Source organism: Petromyzon marinus, unplaced genomic scaffold (assembly GCF_048934315.1).
Source record: "Petromyzon marinus isolate PM22_M1 ecotype Great Lakes invasive population unplaced genomic scaffold, UKy_Petmar_22M1.pri1.0 PM_Scaffold_38, whole genome shotgun sequence".
Taxonomy (NCBI): domain Eukaryota; kingdom Metazoa; phylum Chordata; class Hyperoartia; order Petromyzontiformes; family Petromyzontidae; genus Petromyzon; species Petromyzon marinus.
The window spans coordinates 195,745-213,054 of record NW_027423368.1 but is presented as its reverse complement, the minus strand read 5'-3'; the positions used below and the strand labels follow the sequence as shown (position 1 = coordinate 213,054).

At 57.2% G+C, this 17,310-nt stretch overlaps 1 protein-coding gene across 6 annotated transcripts in view; it reads right to left on the bottom strand.

The window, feature by feature from the left end:
- The window catches only part of LOC116937345 (transient receptor potential cation channel subfamily M member 3-like), a 170,128-nt gene that overhangs the window by 50,554 nt on the left and 102,264 nt on the right, over nucleotides 1–17,310 (bottom strand). For 2 of the 6 annotated variants that reach the window (XM_076064311.1, XM_076064306.1), the window contains 2 exons: nucleotides 11,874–11,996; nucleotides 3,503–3,675 (listed from right to left, as the gene is read on the bottom strand). In XM_076064311.1, coding sequence (XP_075920426.1) covers nucleotides 3,503–3,675; nucleotides 11,874–11,996 — 296 coding nt within the window. Of the gene's footprint in view, nucleotides 1–3,502; nucleotides 3,676–3,699; nucleotides 4,233–11,873; nucleotides 11,997–17,310 lie in introns of those variants that run through there. The other 4 variants (XM_076064307.1, XM_076064310.1, XM_076064308.1 and 1 more) reach the window with 3 other exon arrangements.

The following is a 17,310-nucleotide window of genomic DNA, read 5'->3' as shown; positions in this document are numbered from 1 at the left end:
GGTTGGTGGGTGAGTGGGTTGGTGGGTTGGTGGGTGGGTTGGTGGGTTGGTGGGTTGGTTAGTTGGTTGGTGGGTGGTGGGTGAGTGAGTGGGTTGGTGGGTGGGTTGGTTGGGTTGGTTGGAGGGTGGGTGGGTGGATTGGTTGGAGGGTGGGTGGGTTGGTGGGTGAGTTGGTTGGTGGGTGAGTGGGTTGGTGGGTTGGTGGGTGGGTTGGTGGGTTGGTGGGTGAGTTGGTTGGTGGGTGGGTTGATGGGTTGGTGGGTTGGTTGGAAGGTTGGTGGGTGGGTTGGTGGGTGGGGGAGTTGGTTGGTGGGTTGGTGGGTGGGTTGGTGGGTGAGTTGGTGGGTGGGTGAGTTGGTTGGTGGGTGGGTTGGTGGGTTGGTGGGTGGGTGAGTAAGTGGGTTGGTGGGTTGGTGGGTTGGTGGGTTGGTTAGTTGGTTGGTGGGTGGTGGGTGAGTGAGTGGGTTGGTGGGTGGGTTGGTTGGGTTGGTTGGAGGGTGGGTGGGTGGGTTGGTTGGAGGGTGGGTGGGTTGGTGGGTGAGTTGGTTGGTGGGTGAGTGGGTTGGTGGGTTGGTGGGTGGGTTGGTGGGTTGGTGGGTGAGTTGGTTGGTGGGTGGGTTGGTGGGTTGATGGGTTGGTTGGAAGGTTGGTGGGTGGGTTGGTGGGTGGGTGAGTTGGTTGGTGGGTTGGTGGGTGGGTTGGTGGGTGAGTTGGTGGGTGGGTGAGTTGGTGGGTGGGTGAGTTGGTTGGTGGGTGGGATGGTGGGTTGGTGGGTGGGTGAGTAAGTGGGTTGGTTGGTGGGTGGGTGGGTTGGTGGGTGGGTTGGTGGGTGGGTGAGTGGGTGGGTTGGTTGGTGAGTGGGTGGGTGGGTTGGTGAGTGGGTTGGTGGGTTGGTGGGTTGGTGGGTTGGTTGGTGGGTTGGTGGGTGGGTTGGTTGGTTGGTGGGTGGGTTGGTGAGTGGGTGGGTTGGTGAGTGGGTGGGTTGGTGGGTGGGTTGGTGGGTGGGTTGGTTGGTGGGTGGGTTGGTTGGTGGGTTGGTGGGTGGGTTGGTGGGTGGGTTGGTGGGTGGGTTGGTGGGTTGGTGGGCGAGTGGGTTGGTGGGTTGGTGGGTGGGTTGGTGGGTGGGTGGGTTGGTGAGTGGGTGGGTGGGTGGGTTGGTGAGTGGGTGGGTGGGTGAGTGAGTGAGTGGTTGAGTGAGCGAGTGAGTGAATGAGTGAATGAGTGAGTGAGTGAATGAGTGAGTGAGCGAGTGACCGAGCGAGTGGTTGAGTGAGTGAGTGAGTGACTGAGTGAGCGAGTGGTTGAGTGAGTGAATGAGTGAGTGACTGAGTGAGTGGTTGAGTGAATGAGTGAATGAAGGAGTGAATGAATGAGTGAATGAATGAATGAGTGAGTGAATGAGTGAGTGAATGAGCGAGTGAATGAGTGAGTGAGTGAATGAATGAGTGAATGAATGAGTGAGTGACTGAGTGAGTGAGCGAGCGAGTGAGTGAGCGAGTGGTTGAGTGAGTGAGTGGTTGAACCGAGTGAATGAGTGAGCGAGTGACTGAGCAAGTGAGTGGTTGAGTGGTTGAGTGACTGAGTGAGTGAATGAGTGACTGAGTGAGTGAATGAATGGTTGGGTGAGTGACTGAGTGAGTGACTTGAGTGAGTGAGTGACTGAGTGAGTGAATGAGTGAATGAGTGACTGAGTGAGTGACTGAGTGAGTGAATGAATGAGCGAATCAGTGACTGAATGAGCGAACGAGCGTCTCACTTGGAGTTTCTGTCGAGCTCCTGAGAGACGTCATCCACGACATCCGAGAGCGACGTTTCGCTGCACATGGCCTTGTACAGTTTGCACGTCACCAGCGGGTGAGCGGGTGGTACAGTGAGTGAGTGGGTGAGTGAGCGAATGAGTGGGTGAGTGAGTGGATGAGTGGGTGGGTGAGTGGTTGAGTGACTGAGTGAGTGAGTGGGTGGTTGACTGAGTGACTGAGTAAGTGCGTGGTGAGTGAGTGAGTGACTGAGTGAGTGACTGAGTGGTGAGTGAGTGAGTGAGCGAGTGAGTGGGTGAGTGAGCGAGTGAGTGAGCGAGTGGTTGAGTGAGTGAGTGAATGAGTGAATGAATGAGTGAGTGAATGAATGAGTGAGCGAGCGAGCGAGCTCCTCACTTGGAGTTGCTATCGAGCTCCTGAGAGACGTCATCCACGACGTCCGTGAGCGACGCTTCGCTGCACATGGCCTTGTACAGTTTGCACGTCACCAGCGGGTGAGCGGGTGGTACAGTGAGTGGGTGGGTGAGCGAGTGAGTGGGTGAGTGAGTGAGTGGGTGAGTGAGTGGGTGGGTGAGTGAGCGAGTGAGTGGGTGAGAGGGTGGGTGAGTGGGTGAGTGAGTGAGTGGGTGAGTGAGTGGGTGAGTGAGTGAGTGGGTGAGTGGGTGAGTGAGTGAGTGGGTGAATGAGTGACTGAGTGAGTGAGTGAATGAGTGAGTGGTTGACTGAGTGAGTGGGTGGGTGAGTGAGCGAGTGGTTGAGTGACTGAGTGAGTGAGTGACTGAGCGAGTGAGTGAATGAGTGAGTGAATGAGTGAATGAATGAGTGAATGAATGAACGAGCGAGCGCCTCACTTGGAGTTGCTATCGAGCTCCTGAGAGACGTCATCCACGACGTCCGTGAGCGACGTTTCGCTGCACATGGCCTTGTACAGTTTGCACGTCGCCAGCGGGTGAGCGGGTGGTACAGTGAATGAGTGAATGAATGAGTGGTTGACTGAGTGAATGAGTGGGTGAGTGTGTGAGTGGTTGAGTGAGTGAGCGAATGAGTGAGTGGTTGAGTGACTGAGTGAGTAAGTGAGTGAGTGACTGAGTGAGTGAGTGACTGAGTGAGTGAATGAGTGGTTGAGTGAGTGACTGAGTGAGTGACTGAGTGAGCGAGTGGTTGAGTGACTGAGTGAGTGAGTGGGTGAGTGACTGAGTGAATGAGTGAGTGAATGAGTGGTTGAGTGACTGAGTGAGTGAATGAGTGACTGAGTGAGCGAGCGAGTGGTTGAGTGACTGAGTGAATGAATGAGTGAGTGAATGAATGAGCGAGCGAGCGAGCGCCTCACTTGGAGTTGCTATCGAGCTCCTGAGAGACGTCATCCACGACGTCCGTGAGCGACGTTTCGCTGCACATGGCCTTGTACAGTTTGCACGTCACCAGCGGGTGAGCGGGTGGTACAGTGAATGAGTGAATGAATGAGTGGTTGACTGAGTGAATGAGTGGGTGAGTGTGTGAGTGGTTGAGTGAGTGAGCGAATGAGTGAGTGGTTGAGTGACTGAGTGAGTAAGTGAGTGACTGAGTGAGTGAGTGGTTGAGTGAGTGACTGAGTGAGTGAATGAGTGGTTGAGTGACTGAGTGAGTGAATGAGTGAGTGGTTGAGTGAGTGAGTGAATGAGTGACTGAGTGAGTGAGTGAATGAGTGAGTGAATGAGTGAATGAATGAGTGACTGAGTGAATGAGTGAGCGAGCGAGCGCCTCACTTGGAGTTGCTGTCGAGCTCCTGAGAGACGTCATCCACGACGTCCGTGAGCGACGCTTCGCTGCACATGGCCTTGTACAGTTTGCACGCCACGAGCGCCTTCGCCATAGCCTCCTCGCCGTGCTGCCAGAAGAACAGCGCCATCTTCTGGCGCTTCATCAGCACGGCCCACACCTTCAGGGGGAGGGAGGGGCAAAGATAAAGCTCCCCCAGGTAGCCTCTAGCAAGGCTGTAGGGGCAAGTGCTGCCAGAACAACAGCGCCATCTTCTGGCGCTTCATCAGCACGGCCCACACCTTCAGGGGGAGGGAGGGGCAAAGATAAAGCTCCCCCAGGTAGCCTCTAGCAAGGCTGTAGGGGCAAGTGCTGCCAGAACAACAGCGCCATCTTCTGGCGCTTCATCAGCACGGCCCACACCTTCAGGGGGAGGGCAAAGATAAAGCTCCTCCAGGTAGCCTCTAGCAAGGCTGTAGGGCCAAGTGCTGTAACACATCGACAAAGACAAAGCTGCCCCAGGTAGCCTCTAGCAGGGATGCAGGGGCAAGTGCAGTGGTAGACACACACAGAAAAAGCTCCCCCAGGTAGCCTCTAGCAGGGATGCAGGGGCAAGTGCTGTCAAACACACACAGATAAAGATAAAGCTGCCCCAGGTAGCCTATAGCAAGGCTGTAGGGGCAAGTGCTGCCAGAAGAACAGCGCCATCTTCTGGCGCTTCATCAGCACGGCCCACACCTTCAGGGGGAGGGCAAAGATAAAGCTCCCCTAGGTAGCCTCTAGCAGGGCTGTAGGGGCATGTGCAGTGTCTCACACACACAGATAAAGCTCCCCCAGGTAGCCTCTATCAGGGATGCAGGGGCAAGTGCAGTGTCTCATACTGACAAAGCTCCCCCAGGTAGCCTCTAGCAGGGATGCAGGGGCAAGTGCAGTGTCTCATACTGACAAAGCTCCCCCAGGTAGCCTCTAGCAGGGCTGTAGGGCCAAGTGCTGTGGTAGACACACACAGATAAAGCTCCCCCAGGTAGCCTCTAGCAGGGATGCAGGGGCAAGTGCAGTGTCTCATACTGACAAAGCTCCCCCAGGTAGCCTCTAGCAGGGCTGTAGGGCCAAGTGCTGTGGTAGACACACACAGATAAAGCTCCCCCAGGTAGGCCTCTAGCAGGGATGCAGGGGCAAGTGCAGTCTCACATTCACACAGATAAAGCTCCCCCCGGTAGCCTCTAGTAGGGCTGTAGGGGCAAGTGCAGTGTCACATTCACACAGACAAAGCTCCCCCAGGTAGCCTCTAGCAGGGATGCAGGGGCAAGTGCTGTGCCACACACACAAAAAGCTCCCCCAGGTAGCCTCTAGCAGGGCTGTAGGGGCAAGTGCTGTAGTAGACACACACAGACAAAGCTGCCCCAGGTAGCCTCTAGCAGGGCTGTAGGGGCAAGTGCAGTGTCTCACACAGACAAAGCTCCCCCAGGTAGTCTCTAGCAGGGCTGTAGGGGCAAGTGCTGTGCCACATACACACAGACAAAGCTCACCCAGGTAGCCTCTAGCAAGGATGCAGGGGCAAGTGCTGTCACACACACAGACAAAGCTCCCCCAGGTAGCCTCTAGCAGGGCTGCAGGGGCAAGTGCAGTGTCTCACACACACAGACAAAGCTCCCCCAGGTAGCCTCTAGCAGGGATGCAGGGGCAAGTGCAGTGCCACACACACACACACAAAGCTCCCCCAGGTAGCCTTTAGCAGAGATGTAGGGGCAAGTGCTGTCACACACAGACACAGACACAGCTCCCCCAGGTAGCCTCTAGCAGGGCTGTAGGGGCAAGTGCAGTGCCACACACACACACAAAGCTCCCCCAGGTAGCCTTTAGCAGAGATGTAGCGGCAAGTGCTGTCACACACAGACACAGCTCCCCCAGGTAGCCTCTAGCAGGGATGCAGGGGCAAGTGCAGTGTCACACACACAGACAAAGCTCCCCCAGGTAGCCTCTAGCAGGGCTGTAGGGGCAAGTGCTGTCACACACAGACACAAACAAAGCTCCCCCAGGTAGCCTCCGGCAGGGATGCAGGGGCAAGTGCTGTCACACACAGAAAAAGCTCCCCCGGGTAGCCTCTAGCAGGGCTGTAGGGGCAAGTGCTGTCACATACACAGACAAAGCTCCCCCAGGTAGCCTCCGGCAGGGCTGTAGGGGCAAGTGCTGCTAGTAGCGAGTAGCAGCACCGCCTATGATGCACACACAAACAAAGCTCCCCCAGGTAGCCTCTGGCAGGGATGCAGGGGCAAGTGCAGTGTCACATTCACAAAGACAAAGCTCCCCCAGGTAGCCTCTAGCAGGGCTGTAGGGGCAAGTGCTGTGCCACACACACACAGACAAAGCTCCCCCAGGTAGCCTCTAGCAAGGATGCAGGAGCAAGTGCAGTGTCACATTCACACAGATAAAGCTCCCCCAGGTAGCCTCTGGCAGGGATGCAGGGGCAAGTGCAGTGTCACATTCACACAAAGCTCCCCCAGGTAGCCTCTAGCAGGGCTGTAGGGGCAAGTGCAGTGTCTCACACAGACAAAGACAAAGCTGCCCCAGGTAGCCTCTAGCAGGGCTGTAGGGGCAAGTACTGTCACACACAGACACAGACAAAGCTCCCCCAGGTAGCCTCCGGCAGGGCTGTAGGGGCAAGTGCTGTCACACACACAGACAATGCTCCCCCAGGTAGCCTCTAGCAGGGCTGTAGGGGCAAGTGCTGTCACACACAGACACAGACAAAGCTCCCCCAGGTAGCCTCCGGCAGGGCTGTAGGGGCAAGTGCTGTCACACACAGACACAGAAAAAGCTCCCCCGGGTAGCCTCTAGCAGGGCTGTAGGGGCAAGTGCTGTCACATACACAGACAAAGCTCCCCCAGGTAGCCTCCGGCAGGGCTGTAGGGGCAAGTGCTGTAGTAGCGAGTAGCAGCACCGCCTATGATGCACACACAGACAAAGCTCCCCCAGGTAGCCTCCGGCAGGGCTGTAGGGGCAAGTGCAGTGTCTCACACACACAGACAAAGCTCCCCCAGGTAGCCTCTGGCAGGGATGCAGGGTCAAGTGCTGTCACACAGACAGATAAAGCTGCCCCAGGTAGCCTCTGGCAGGGATGCAGGGGCAAGTGCAGTGTCACATTCACAAAGACAAAGCTCCCCCAGGTAGCCTCTAGCAGGGATGCAGGGGCAAGTGCTGTGCCACACACACAAAAAGCTCCCCCAGGTAGCCTCTAGCAGGGCTGTAGGGGCAAGTGCTGTAGTAGACACACACAGACAAAGCTGCCCCAGGTAGCCTCTAGCAGGGCTGTAGGGGCAAGTGCAGTGTCTCACACAGACAAAGCTCCCCCAGGTAGTCTCTAGCAGGGCTGTAGGGGCAAGTGCTGTAGTAGACACACACAGACAAAGCTGCCCCAGGTAGCCTCTAGCAGGGCTGTAGGGGCAAGTGCAGTGTCTCACACAGACAAAGCTCCCCCAGGTAGTCTCTAGCAGGGCTGTAGGGGCAAGTGCTGTGCCACATACACACAGACAAAGCTCACCCAGGTAGCCTCTAGCAAGGATGCAGGGGCAAGTGCTGTCACACACACAGACAAAGCTCCCCCAGGTAGCCTCTAGCAGGGCTGCAGGGGCAAGTGCAGTGTCTCACACACACAGACAAAGCTCCCCCAGGTAGCCTCTAGCAGGGATGCAGGGGCAAGTGCAGTGTCACATTCACACACAAAGACAAAGCTGTCCCAGGTAGCCTCGAGCAGGGATGCAGGGGCAAGTGCTGTCACACACACACACAGACAGACAAAGCTCCCCCAGGTAGCCTCCAGCAGGGCTGTAGGGGCAAGTGCAGTGTTAGACACACACAGACAAAGCTCCCCCAGGTAGCCTCTAGCAGGGCTGTAGGGGCAAGTGCAGTGCCACACACACACAAAGCTCCCCCAGGTAGCCTTTAGCAGAGATGTAGGGGCAAGTGCTGTCACACACAGACACAGACACAGCTCCCCCAGGTAGCCTCTAGCAGGGCTGTAGGGGCAAGTGCAGTGCCACACACACACAAAGCTCCCCCAGGTAGCCTTTAGCAGAGATGTAGCGGCAAGTGCTGTCACACACAGACACAGCTCCCCCAGGTAGCCTCTAGCAGGGATGCAGGGGCAAGTGCAGTGTCACACACACAGACAAAGCTCCCCCAGGTAGCCTCTAGCAGGGCTGTAGGGGCAAGTGCTGTCACACACAGACACAAACAAAGCTCCCCCAGGTAGCCTCCGGCAGGGATGCAGGGGCAAGTGCTGTCACACACAGAAAAAGCTCCCCCGGGTAGCCTCTAGCAGGGCTGTAGGGGCAAGTGCTGTCACATACACAGACAAAGCTCCCCCAGGTAGCCTCCGGCAGGGCTGTAGGGGCAAGTGCTGCTAGTAGCGAGTAGCAGCACCGCCTATGATGCACACACAAACAAAGCTCCCCCAGGTAGCCTCTGGCAGGGATGCAGGGGCAAGTGCAGTGTCACATTCACAAAGACAAAGCTCCCCCAGGTAGCCTCTAGCAGGGCTGTAGGGGCAAGTGCTGTGCCACACACACACAGACAAAGCTCCCCCAGGTAGCCTCTAGCAAGGATGCAGGAGCAAGTGCAGTGTCACATTCACACAGATAAAGCTCCCCCAGGTAGCCTCTGGCAGGGATGCAGGGGCAAGTGCAGTGTCACATTCACACAAAGCTCCCCCAGGTAGCCTCTAGCAGGGCTGTAGGGGCAAGTGCAGTGTCTCACACAGACACAGACAAAGCTCCCCCAGGTAGCCTCCGGCAGGGCTGTAGGGGCAAGTGCTGTCACACACACAGACAAAGCTCCCCCAGGTAGCCTCTAGCAGGGCTGTAGGGGCAAGTGCTGTCACACACAGACACAGACAAAGCTCCCCCAGGTAGCCTCCGGCAGGGCTGTAGGGGCAAGTGCTGTCACACACAGACACAGAAAAAGCTCCCCCGGGTAGCCTCTAGCAGGGCTGTAGGGGCAAGTGCTGTCACATACACAGACAAAGCTCCCCCAGGTAGCCTCCGGCAGGGCTGTAGGGGCAAGTGCTGTAGTAGCGAGTAGCAGCACCGCCTATGATGCACACACAGACAAAGCTCCCCCAGGTAGCCTCCGGCAGGGCTGTAGGGGCAAGTGCAGTGTCTCACACACACAGACAAAGCTCCCCCAGGTAGCCTCTGGCAGGGATGCAGGGTCAAGTGCTGTCACACAGACAGATAAAGCTGCCCCAGGTAGCCTCTGGCAGGGATGCAGGGGCAAGTGCAGTGTCACATTCACAAAGACAAAGCTCCCCCAGGTAGCCTCTAACAGGGCTGTAGGGCCAAGTGCTGTGGTAGACACACACAGACAAAGCTGCACCAGGTAGCCTCTAGCAGGGCTGTAGGGGCAAGTGCTGTGCCACACACACACACAGACAAAGACAAAGCTGCCCCAGGTAGCCTCTAGCAGGGATACAGGAGCAAGTACAGTGTCACATTCACACAGACAAAGCTCCCCCAGGTAGCCTCTAACAGGGATGCAGGGGCAAGTGCAGTGGTAGACACACACAGACAAAGCTGCCCCAGGTAGCCTCTAGCAGGGATGCAGGGGCAAGTGCAGTGGTAGACACACACAGACAAAGCTGCCCCAGGTAGCCTCTGGCAGGGATGCAGGGGCAAGTGCAGTGTCACATTCACAAAGACAAAGCTCCCCCAGGTAGCCTCTAGCAGGGCTGTAGGGGCAAGTGCTGTGCCACACACACACAGACAAAGCTCCCCCAGGTAGCCTCTAGCAAGGATGCAGGAGCAAGTGCAGTGTCACATTCACACAGATAAAGCTCCCCCAGGTAGCCTCTGGCAGGGATGCAGGGGCAAGTGCAGTGTCACATTCACACAAAGCTCCCCCAGGTAGCCTCTAGCAGGGCTGTAGGGGCAAGTGCAGTGTCTCACACAGACAAAGACAAAGCTGCCCCAGGTAGCCTCTAGCAGGGCTGTAGGGGCAAGTACTGTCACACACAGACACAAACAAAGCTCCCCCAGGTAGCCTCCGGCAGGGCTGTAGGGGCAAGTGCTGTCACACACACAGACAAAGCTCCCCCAGGTAGCCTCTAGCAGGGCTGTAGGGGCAAGTGCTGTCACACACAGACACAGACAAAGCTCCCCCAGGTAGCCTCCGGCAGGGCTGTAGGGGCAAGTGCTGTCACACACAGACACAGAAAAAGCTCCCCCGGGTAGCCTCTAGCAGGGCTGTAGGGGCAAGTGCTGTCACATACACAGACAAAGCTCCCCAGGTAGCCTCCGGCAGGGCTGTAGGGGCAAGTGCTGTAGTAGCGAGTAGCAGCACCGCCTATGATGCACACACAGACAAAGCTCCCCCAGGTAGCCTCCGGCAGGGCTGTAGGGGCAAGTGCAGTGTCTCACACACACAGACAAAGCTCCCCCAGGTAGCCTCTGGCAGGGATGCAGGGTCAAGTGCTGTCACACAGACAGATAAAGCTGCCCCAGGTAGCCTCTGGCAGGGATGCAGGGGCAAGTGCAGTGTCACATTCACAAAGACAAAGCTCCCCCAGGTAGCCTCTAGCAGGGCTGTAGGGCCAAGTGCTGTGGTAGACACACACAGACAAAGCTGCACCAGGTAGCCTCTAGCAGGGCTGTAGGGGGCAAGTGCTGTGCCACACACACACAGACAAAGACAAAGCTGCCCCAGGTAGCCTCTAGCAGGGATACAGGAGCAAGTACAGTGTCACATTCACACAGACAAAGCTCCCCCAGGTAGCCTCTAACAGGGATGCAGGGGCAAGTGCAGTGGTAGACACACACAGACAAAGCTGCCCCAGGTAGCCTCTAGCAGGGATGCAGGGGCAAGTGCAGTGGTAGACACACACAGACAAAGCTGCCCCAGGTAGCCTCTAGCAGGGATGCAGGGGCAAGTGCAGTGGTAGGGACACACAGACAAAGCTCCCCAGGTAGCCTCTAGCAGGGCTGTAGGGGCAAGTGCAGTGGTGGACACACACAGGACAAAGCTGCCCCAGGTAGCCTCTAGCAGGGATGGCAGGGGCAAGTGCAGTGTCACATTCACACAGACAAAGACAAAGCTCCCCCAGGTAGCCTCTAGCAGGGCTGTAGGGGCAAGTGCTGTGTCACATTCACACACACAGACAAAGCTCCCCCAGGTAGCCTCTAGCAGGGATGCAGGGGCAAGTGCAGTGTCTCACACACACACAAAGACAAAGCTGTCCCAGGTAGCCTCGAGCAGGAATGCAGGGGCAAGTGCTGTCACACACACAGACAAAGCTCCCCCAGGTAGCCTCCAGCAGGGCTGTAGGGGCAAGTGCAGTGTTAGACACACACAGACAAAGCTCCCCCAGGTAGCCTCTAGCAGGGATGCAGGTGCAAGTGCTGTCACACACACAGACAAAAGCTCCCCCAGGTAGCCTCTAGCAGGGCTGTAGGGGCAAGTGCAGTGCCACACACACACAAAGCTTCCCCAGGTAGCCTTTAGCAGAGATGTAGGGGCAAGTGCTGTCAAACACAGACACAGCTCCCCCAGGTAGCGTCTAGCAGGGATGCAGGGGCAAGTGCTGTCACACACAGACAAAGCTCCCCCAGGTAGCCTCTAGCAGGGCTGTAGGGGCAAGTGCTGTCTCACACAGACACAGACAAAGCTCCCCCAGCTAGCCTCCGGCAGGGCTGTAGGGGCAAGTGTAGTGTCTCACACACACAGACAAAGCTCCCCTAGGCTCTAGCAGGGCTGGAGGGGCAAGTGCTGTCACACACACAGATAAAGCTGCCCCAGGTAGCCTCTGGCAGGGCTGTAGGGGCAAGTGCAGTGTCTCTCACACACACAAAGCTGCCCCAGGTAGCCTCCGGCAGGGGCTGTAGGGGCAAGTGCAGTGTCTCACACACACACAGACAAAGCTCCCCCAGGTAGCCTCCGGCAGGGCTGTAGGGGCAAGTGCAGTGTCTCACACACACACAGACAAAGCTCCCCCAGGTAGCCTCCGGCAGGGCTGTAGGGGCAAGTTCAGTGTCTCACACACACACAGACAAAGCTCCCCCAGGTAGCCTCCGGCAGGGCTGTAGGGGCAAGTGCAGTGTCTCACACACACACAAAGCTGCCCCAGGTAGCCTCCGGCAGGGGCTGTAGGGGCAAGTGCAGTGTCTCACACACACACAGACAAAGCTCCCCCAGGTAGCCTCCGGCAGGGCTGTAGGGGCAAGTGCAGTGTCTCACACACACACAGACAAAGCTCCCCCAGGTAGCCTCCGGCAGGGCTGTAGGGGCAAGTGCAGTGTCTCACACACAGACAGACAAAGCTCCCCCAGGTAGCCTCTGGCAGGGGCACTGCATCACCACCTCCTGCCCACCGCGGCTATTGTCACTCACCATGAGCTCGTGGAAGGGGTAAGGGAAGTGGTTGACCTCGGGGTCGTCCATGTCGATGTCCACCTCCTCCTCACGCTTCCTCTTCCTCCGCTTGTTCTGGTGGTGGCGGAGCTGCGGCTCCTCCTGTTCAGCCGGAGAGACGGCGGTCAGAGGAGGAGGTGGAGGAGGAGGTGGAGGAGGTGGGGGAGGAGGAGGTGGGGGAGGGGGAGGAGGAGGGGGAGGAGGATGGGGAGGAGGAGGAGGGGGAGGAGGAGGAGTGGGAGAAGGAGGGGGAGGAGGAGGAGGAGGAGGAGGGGGAGGAGGGGGACGAGGAGGAGGTGGGGGAGGAGGTGGAGGAGGAGGTGGAGGAGGAGGAGGAGGAGGGGGAGGAGGAGGAGGAGGAGGGGGAGGAGGAGGGGGGGGAGGTGGAGGAGGAGGTGGAGGAGGTGGAGGAGGATGGGGAGGTGGAGGGGGAGGAGGAGGTGGAGGAGGGGGAGGAGGAGGAGGGGGAGGAGGGGGAGGAGGAGTAGGGGGAGGAGGAGGAGGAGGGGGAGGAGGAGGAGGAGGAGGAGGAGGAGGAGGAGGAGGAGGGGGAGGAGGAGGAGGAGGAGGAGGAGGAGGTGGAGGAGGAGGGGGAGGAGGGGGAGGAGGGGGAGGAGGAGGGAGAGGAGGAGGAGGGGGGAGGCGGAGGAGGGGGAGGAGGAGGAGGGGGAGGAGGGGGAGGAGGATGGGGAGGAGGAAGAGGGGGAGAGGAGGAGGAGGGGGAGGAGGAGGGGGAGGAGGAGGAGGTGGAGGTGGAGGGGGAGGAGGTGGAGGAGGAGGGGGAGGAGGATGGGGAGAAGGAGGAGGGGGAGGAGGAGGAGGAGGAGTGGGGAGGAGAAGGAGGAGGAGGAGGAGGGGGAGGAGGTGGAGGAGGAGGGAGGGGGGAGGGGTGTGATCAGTCGTTCGTCAGGCAATCAATCGTAAGATGATGATCAGTCATTAGATTATCAGTCACACGGCTGTCAGGTGACAGGCCCACTACAGTCACACAGAGGTCACGTGACAGGTCTACTACAATCACACAGAGGTCACGTGACAGGCCTACTACAGTCGTCACGTGACAGCCCTACTACAGTCACACAGAGGTCACGTGACAGGCCTACTACAGTCACACAGAGGTCACGTGACAGGCCTACTACAGTCACACAGAGGTCACGTGACAGGCTTACTACAGTCACACAGAGGTCACGTGACAGGCCTACTACAGTCACACAGGGGTCACGTGACAGGCCTACTACAGTCACACAGAGGTCAGGTGACAGGCCTACTGCAGTCACACAGAGGTCACTTGACAGGCCTACTACAGTCACACAGAGGTCACGTGACAGGCCTACTACAGTCACACAGAGGTCAGGTGACAGGCCTACTACAGTCACACAGAGGTCACGTGACAGGCCTACCACAGTCACACAGAGGTCACGTGACAGGCCTACCACAGTCACACAGAGGTCACGTGACAGGCTTACTACAGTCACACAGAGGTCACGTGACAGGCCTACTACAGTCACACAGAGGTCACGTGACAGGCCTACTACAGTCACACAGAGGTCACGTGACAGGCCTACTACAGTCACACAGAGGTCACGTGACAGGCTTACTACAGTCACACAGAGGTCACGTGACAGACCTACTACAGTCACACAGAGGTCACGTGACAGACCTACTACAGTCACACAGAGGTCACGTGACAGGCGTACTACAGTCACACAGAGGTCACGTGACAGGCGTACTACAGTCACACAGAGGTCACGTGACAGGCCTACTACAGTCACACAGAGGTCACGTGACAGGCGTACTACAGTCACACAGAGGTCACGTGACAGGCGTACTACAGTCACACAGAGGTCAGGTGACAGGCCTACTACAGTCACACAGAGGTCACGTGACAGGCCTACTACTACAGTCACACAGAGGTCACGTGACAGGCCTACTACAGTCACACAGAGGTCACGTGACAGGCCTACTACAGTCACACAGAGGTCACGTGACAGGCCTACTACAGTCACACAGAGGTCAGGTGACAGGCCTACTACAGTCACACACAGAGGTCACGTGACAGGCCTACTACAGTCACACAGAGGTCACGTGACAGGCCTACCACAGTCACACAGAGGTCACGTGACAGGCCTACCACAGTCACACAGAGGTCACGTGACAGGCCTACTACAGTCACACAGAGGTCACGTGACAGGCCTACTACAGTCACACAGAGGTCACGTGACAGGCCTACTACAGTCACACAGAGGTCACGTGACAGGCCTACTACAGTCACACAGAGGTCACGTGACAGGCTTACTACAGTCACACAGAGGTCACGTGACAGACCTACTACAGTCACACAGAGGTCACGTGACAGACCTACTACAGTCACACAGAGGTCACGTGACAGGCGTACTACAGTCACACAGAGGTCACGTGACAGGCGTACTACAGTCACACAGAGGTCACGTGACAGGCATACTACAGTCACACAGAGGTCACGTGACAGGCGTACTACAGTCACACAGAGGTCACGTGACAGGCGTACTACAGTCACACAGAGGTCAGGTGACAGGCCTACTACAGTCACACAGAGGTCACGTGACAGGCCTACTACTACAGTCACACAGAGGTCACGTGACAGGCCTACTACAGTCACACAGAGGTCACGTGACAGGCCTACTACAGTCACACAGAGGTCAGGTGACAGGCCTACTACAGTCACACACAGAGGTCACGTGACAGGCCTACTACAGTCACACACAGAGGTCACGTGACAGGCCTACTACAGTCACACAGAGGTCACGTGACAGGCCTACTACAGTCACACAGAGGTCACGTGACAGACCTACTACAGTCACACACAGAGGTCACGTGACAGGCCTACTACAGTCACACACAGAGGTCACGTGACAGGCCTACTACAGTCACACACAGAGGTCACGTGACAGGCCTACTACAGTCACACACAGAGGTCACGTGACAGGCCTACTACAGTCACACAGAGGTCAGGTGACAGGCCTACTACAGTCACACAGAGGACTGTAGGTGAGTGGTGAGGACTGTAGGTCATGACTGTAGGTGAGTGGCGAGGACTGTAGGTGAGTGGTGAGGACTGTAGGTGAGTGGTGAGGTCTGTAGGCGAGTGGTGAGGACTGTAGGTGAGTGGTGAGGACTGTAGGTGAGTGGTGAGGACTGTAGGTGAGGACTGTAGGTGAGTGGTGAGGACTGTAGGTGAGTGGTGAGGACTGTGGGTGAGTGGTGAGGACTGTAGGTGAGGACTGTAGGTGAGTGGTGAGGACTGTAGGTGAGTGGTGAGGACTGTAGGTGAGGTCTGTAGGTGAGTGGTGAGGACTGTAGGTGAGTGGTGAGGACTGTAGGTGAGGACTGTAGGTGAGTGGTGAGGACTGTAGGTGAGTGGTGAGGACTGTAGGTGAGTGGTGAGGACTGTACGTGAGTGGTGAGGACTGTAGGTGAGTGGTGAGGACTGTAGAGAGTGGTGAGGACTGTAGGTGAGGACTGTAGGTGAGTGGTGAGGACTGTAGGTGAGTGGTGAGGACTGTAAGTGAGTGGTGAGGACTGTAGGTGAGTGGTGAGGACTGTAGGTGAGTGGTGAGGACTGTAGGTGAGTGGTGAGGTCTGTAGGTGAGTGGTGAGGACTGTAGGTGAGTGGTGAGGACTGTAGGTGAGTGTTGAGGACTGTAGGTGAGTGGTGAGGACTGTAGGTGAGGACTGTAGGTGAGTGGTGAGGACTGTAGGTGAGTGGTGAGGACTGTGGGTGAGTGGTGAGGACTGTAGGTGAGTGTTGAGGACTGTAGGTGAGTGGTGAGGACTGTAGGTGAGGACTGTAGGTGAGTGGTGAGGACTGTAGGCGAGTGGTGAGGACTGTAGGTGAGTGGTGAGGACTGTAGGTGAGTGGTGAGGACTGTAGGTGAGTGGTGAGGACTGTAGGTGAGTGGTGAGGACTGTAGGTGAGGTCTGTAGGTGAGTGGTGAGGACTGTAGGTGAGTGGTGAGGACTGTAGATGAGTGGTGAGGACTGTAGAGAGTGGTGAGGACTGTAGGTGAGGACTGTAGGTGAGTGGTGAGGACTGTAGGTGAGTGGTGAGGACTGTAAGTGAGTGGTGAGGACTGTAGGTGAGTGGTGAGGACTGTAGGTGAGTGGTGAGGACTGTAGGTGAGGACTGTAGGTGAGTGGTGAGGACTGTAAGTGGGTGGTGAGGACTGTAGGTGAGTGGTGAGGACTGTAGGTGAGTGTTGAGGTCTGTAGGTGAGTGGTGAGGACTGTAGGTGAGTGGTGAGGACTGTAGGTGAGTGGTGAGGACTGTAGGTGAGTGGTGAGGACTGTAGGTGAGTGGTGAGGACTGTAGGTGAGTGGTGAGGACTGTAGGTGAGTGGTGAGGACTGCAGGTGAGTGGTGAGGACTGTAGGTGAGGACTGTAGGTGAGTGGTGAGGACTGTAGGTGAGTGGTGAGGACTGTAGGTGAGTGGTGAGGACTGTAGGTGAGTGGTGAGGACTGTAGGTGAGGACTGTAGGTGAGTGGTGAGGACTGTAGGTGAGGACTGTAGATGAGTGGTGAGGACTGTAGGTGAGTGGTGAGGACTGTGGGTGAGTGGTGAGGACTGTAGGTGAGTGGTGAGGACTGTAGGTGAGGACTGTAGGTGAGTGGTGAGGACTGTAGGTGAGTGGTGAGGACTGTAGGTGAGGACTGTAGGTGAGTGGTGAGGACTGTAGGTGAGTGGTGAGGACTGTAGGTGAGTGGTGAGGACTGTAGGTGAGGACTGTAGGTGAGTGGTGAGGACTGTAGGTGAGTGGTGAGGACTGTAGGTGAGGACTGTAGGTGAGTGTTGAGGACTGTAGGTGAGTGGTGAGGACTGTAGGTGAGTGGTGAGGACTGTAGATGAGTGGTGAGGACTGTAGGTGAGTGGTGAGGACTGTAGGTGAGTGGTGAGGACTGTAGGTGAGTGGTGAGGACTGTAGATGAGTGGTGAGGACTGTAGGTGAGTGGTGAGGACTGTGGGTGAGCGGTGAGGACTGTAGGTGAGGACTGTAGGTGAGTGTTGAGGACTGTAGGTGAGTGGTGAGGACTGTAGGTGAGGACTGTAGGTGAGTGGTGAGGACTGTAGGTGAGTGGTGAGGACTGTAGGTGAGTGGTGAGGACTGTAGGTGAGTGGTGAGGACTGTGGGTGAGTGGTGAGGACTGTAGGTGAGTGGTGAGGACTGTAGGTGAGGACTGTAGGTGAGGACTGTAGGTGAGTGGTGAGGACTGTAGGTGAGTGGTGAGGACTGTAGGTGAGTGGTGAGGTCTGTAGGTGAGTGGTGAGGACTGTAGGTGAGTGGTGAGGACTGTAGGTGAGTGGTGAGGACTGTAGGTGAGGACTGTAGGTGAGTGGTGAGGACTGTAGGTGAGTGGAGAGGACTGTAGGTGAGTGGTGAG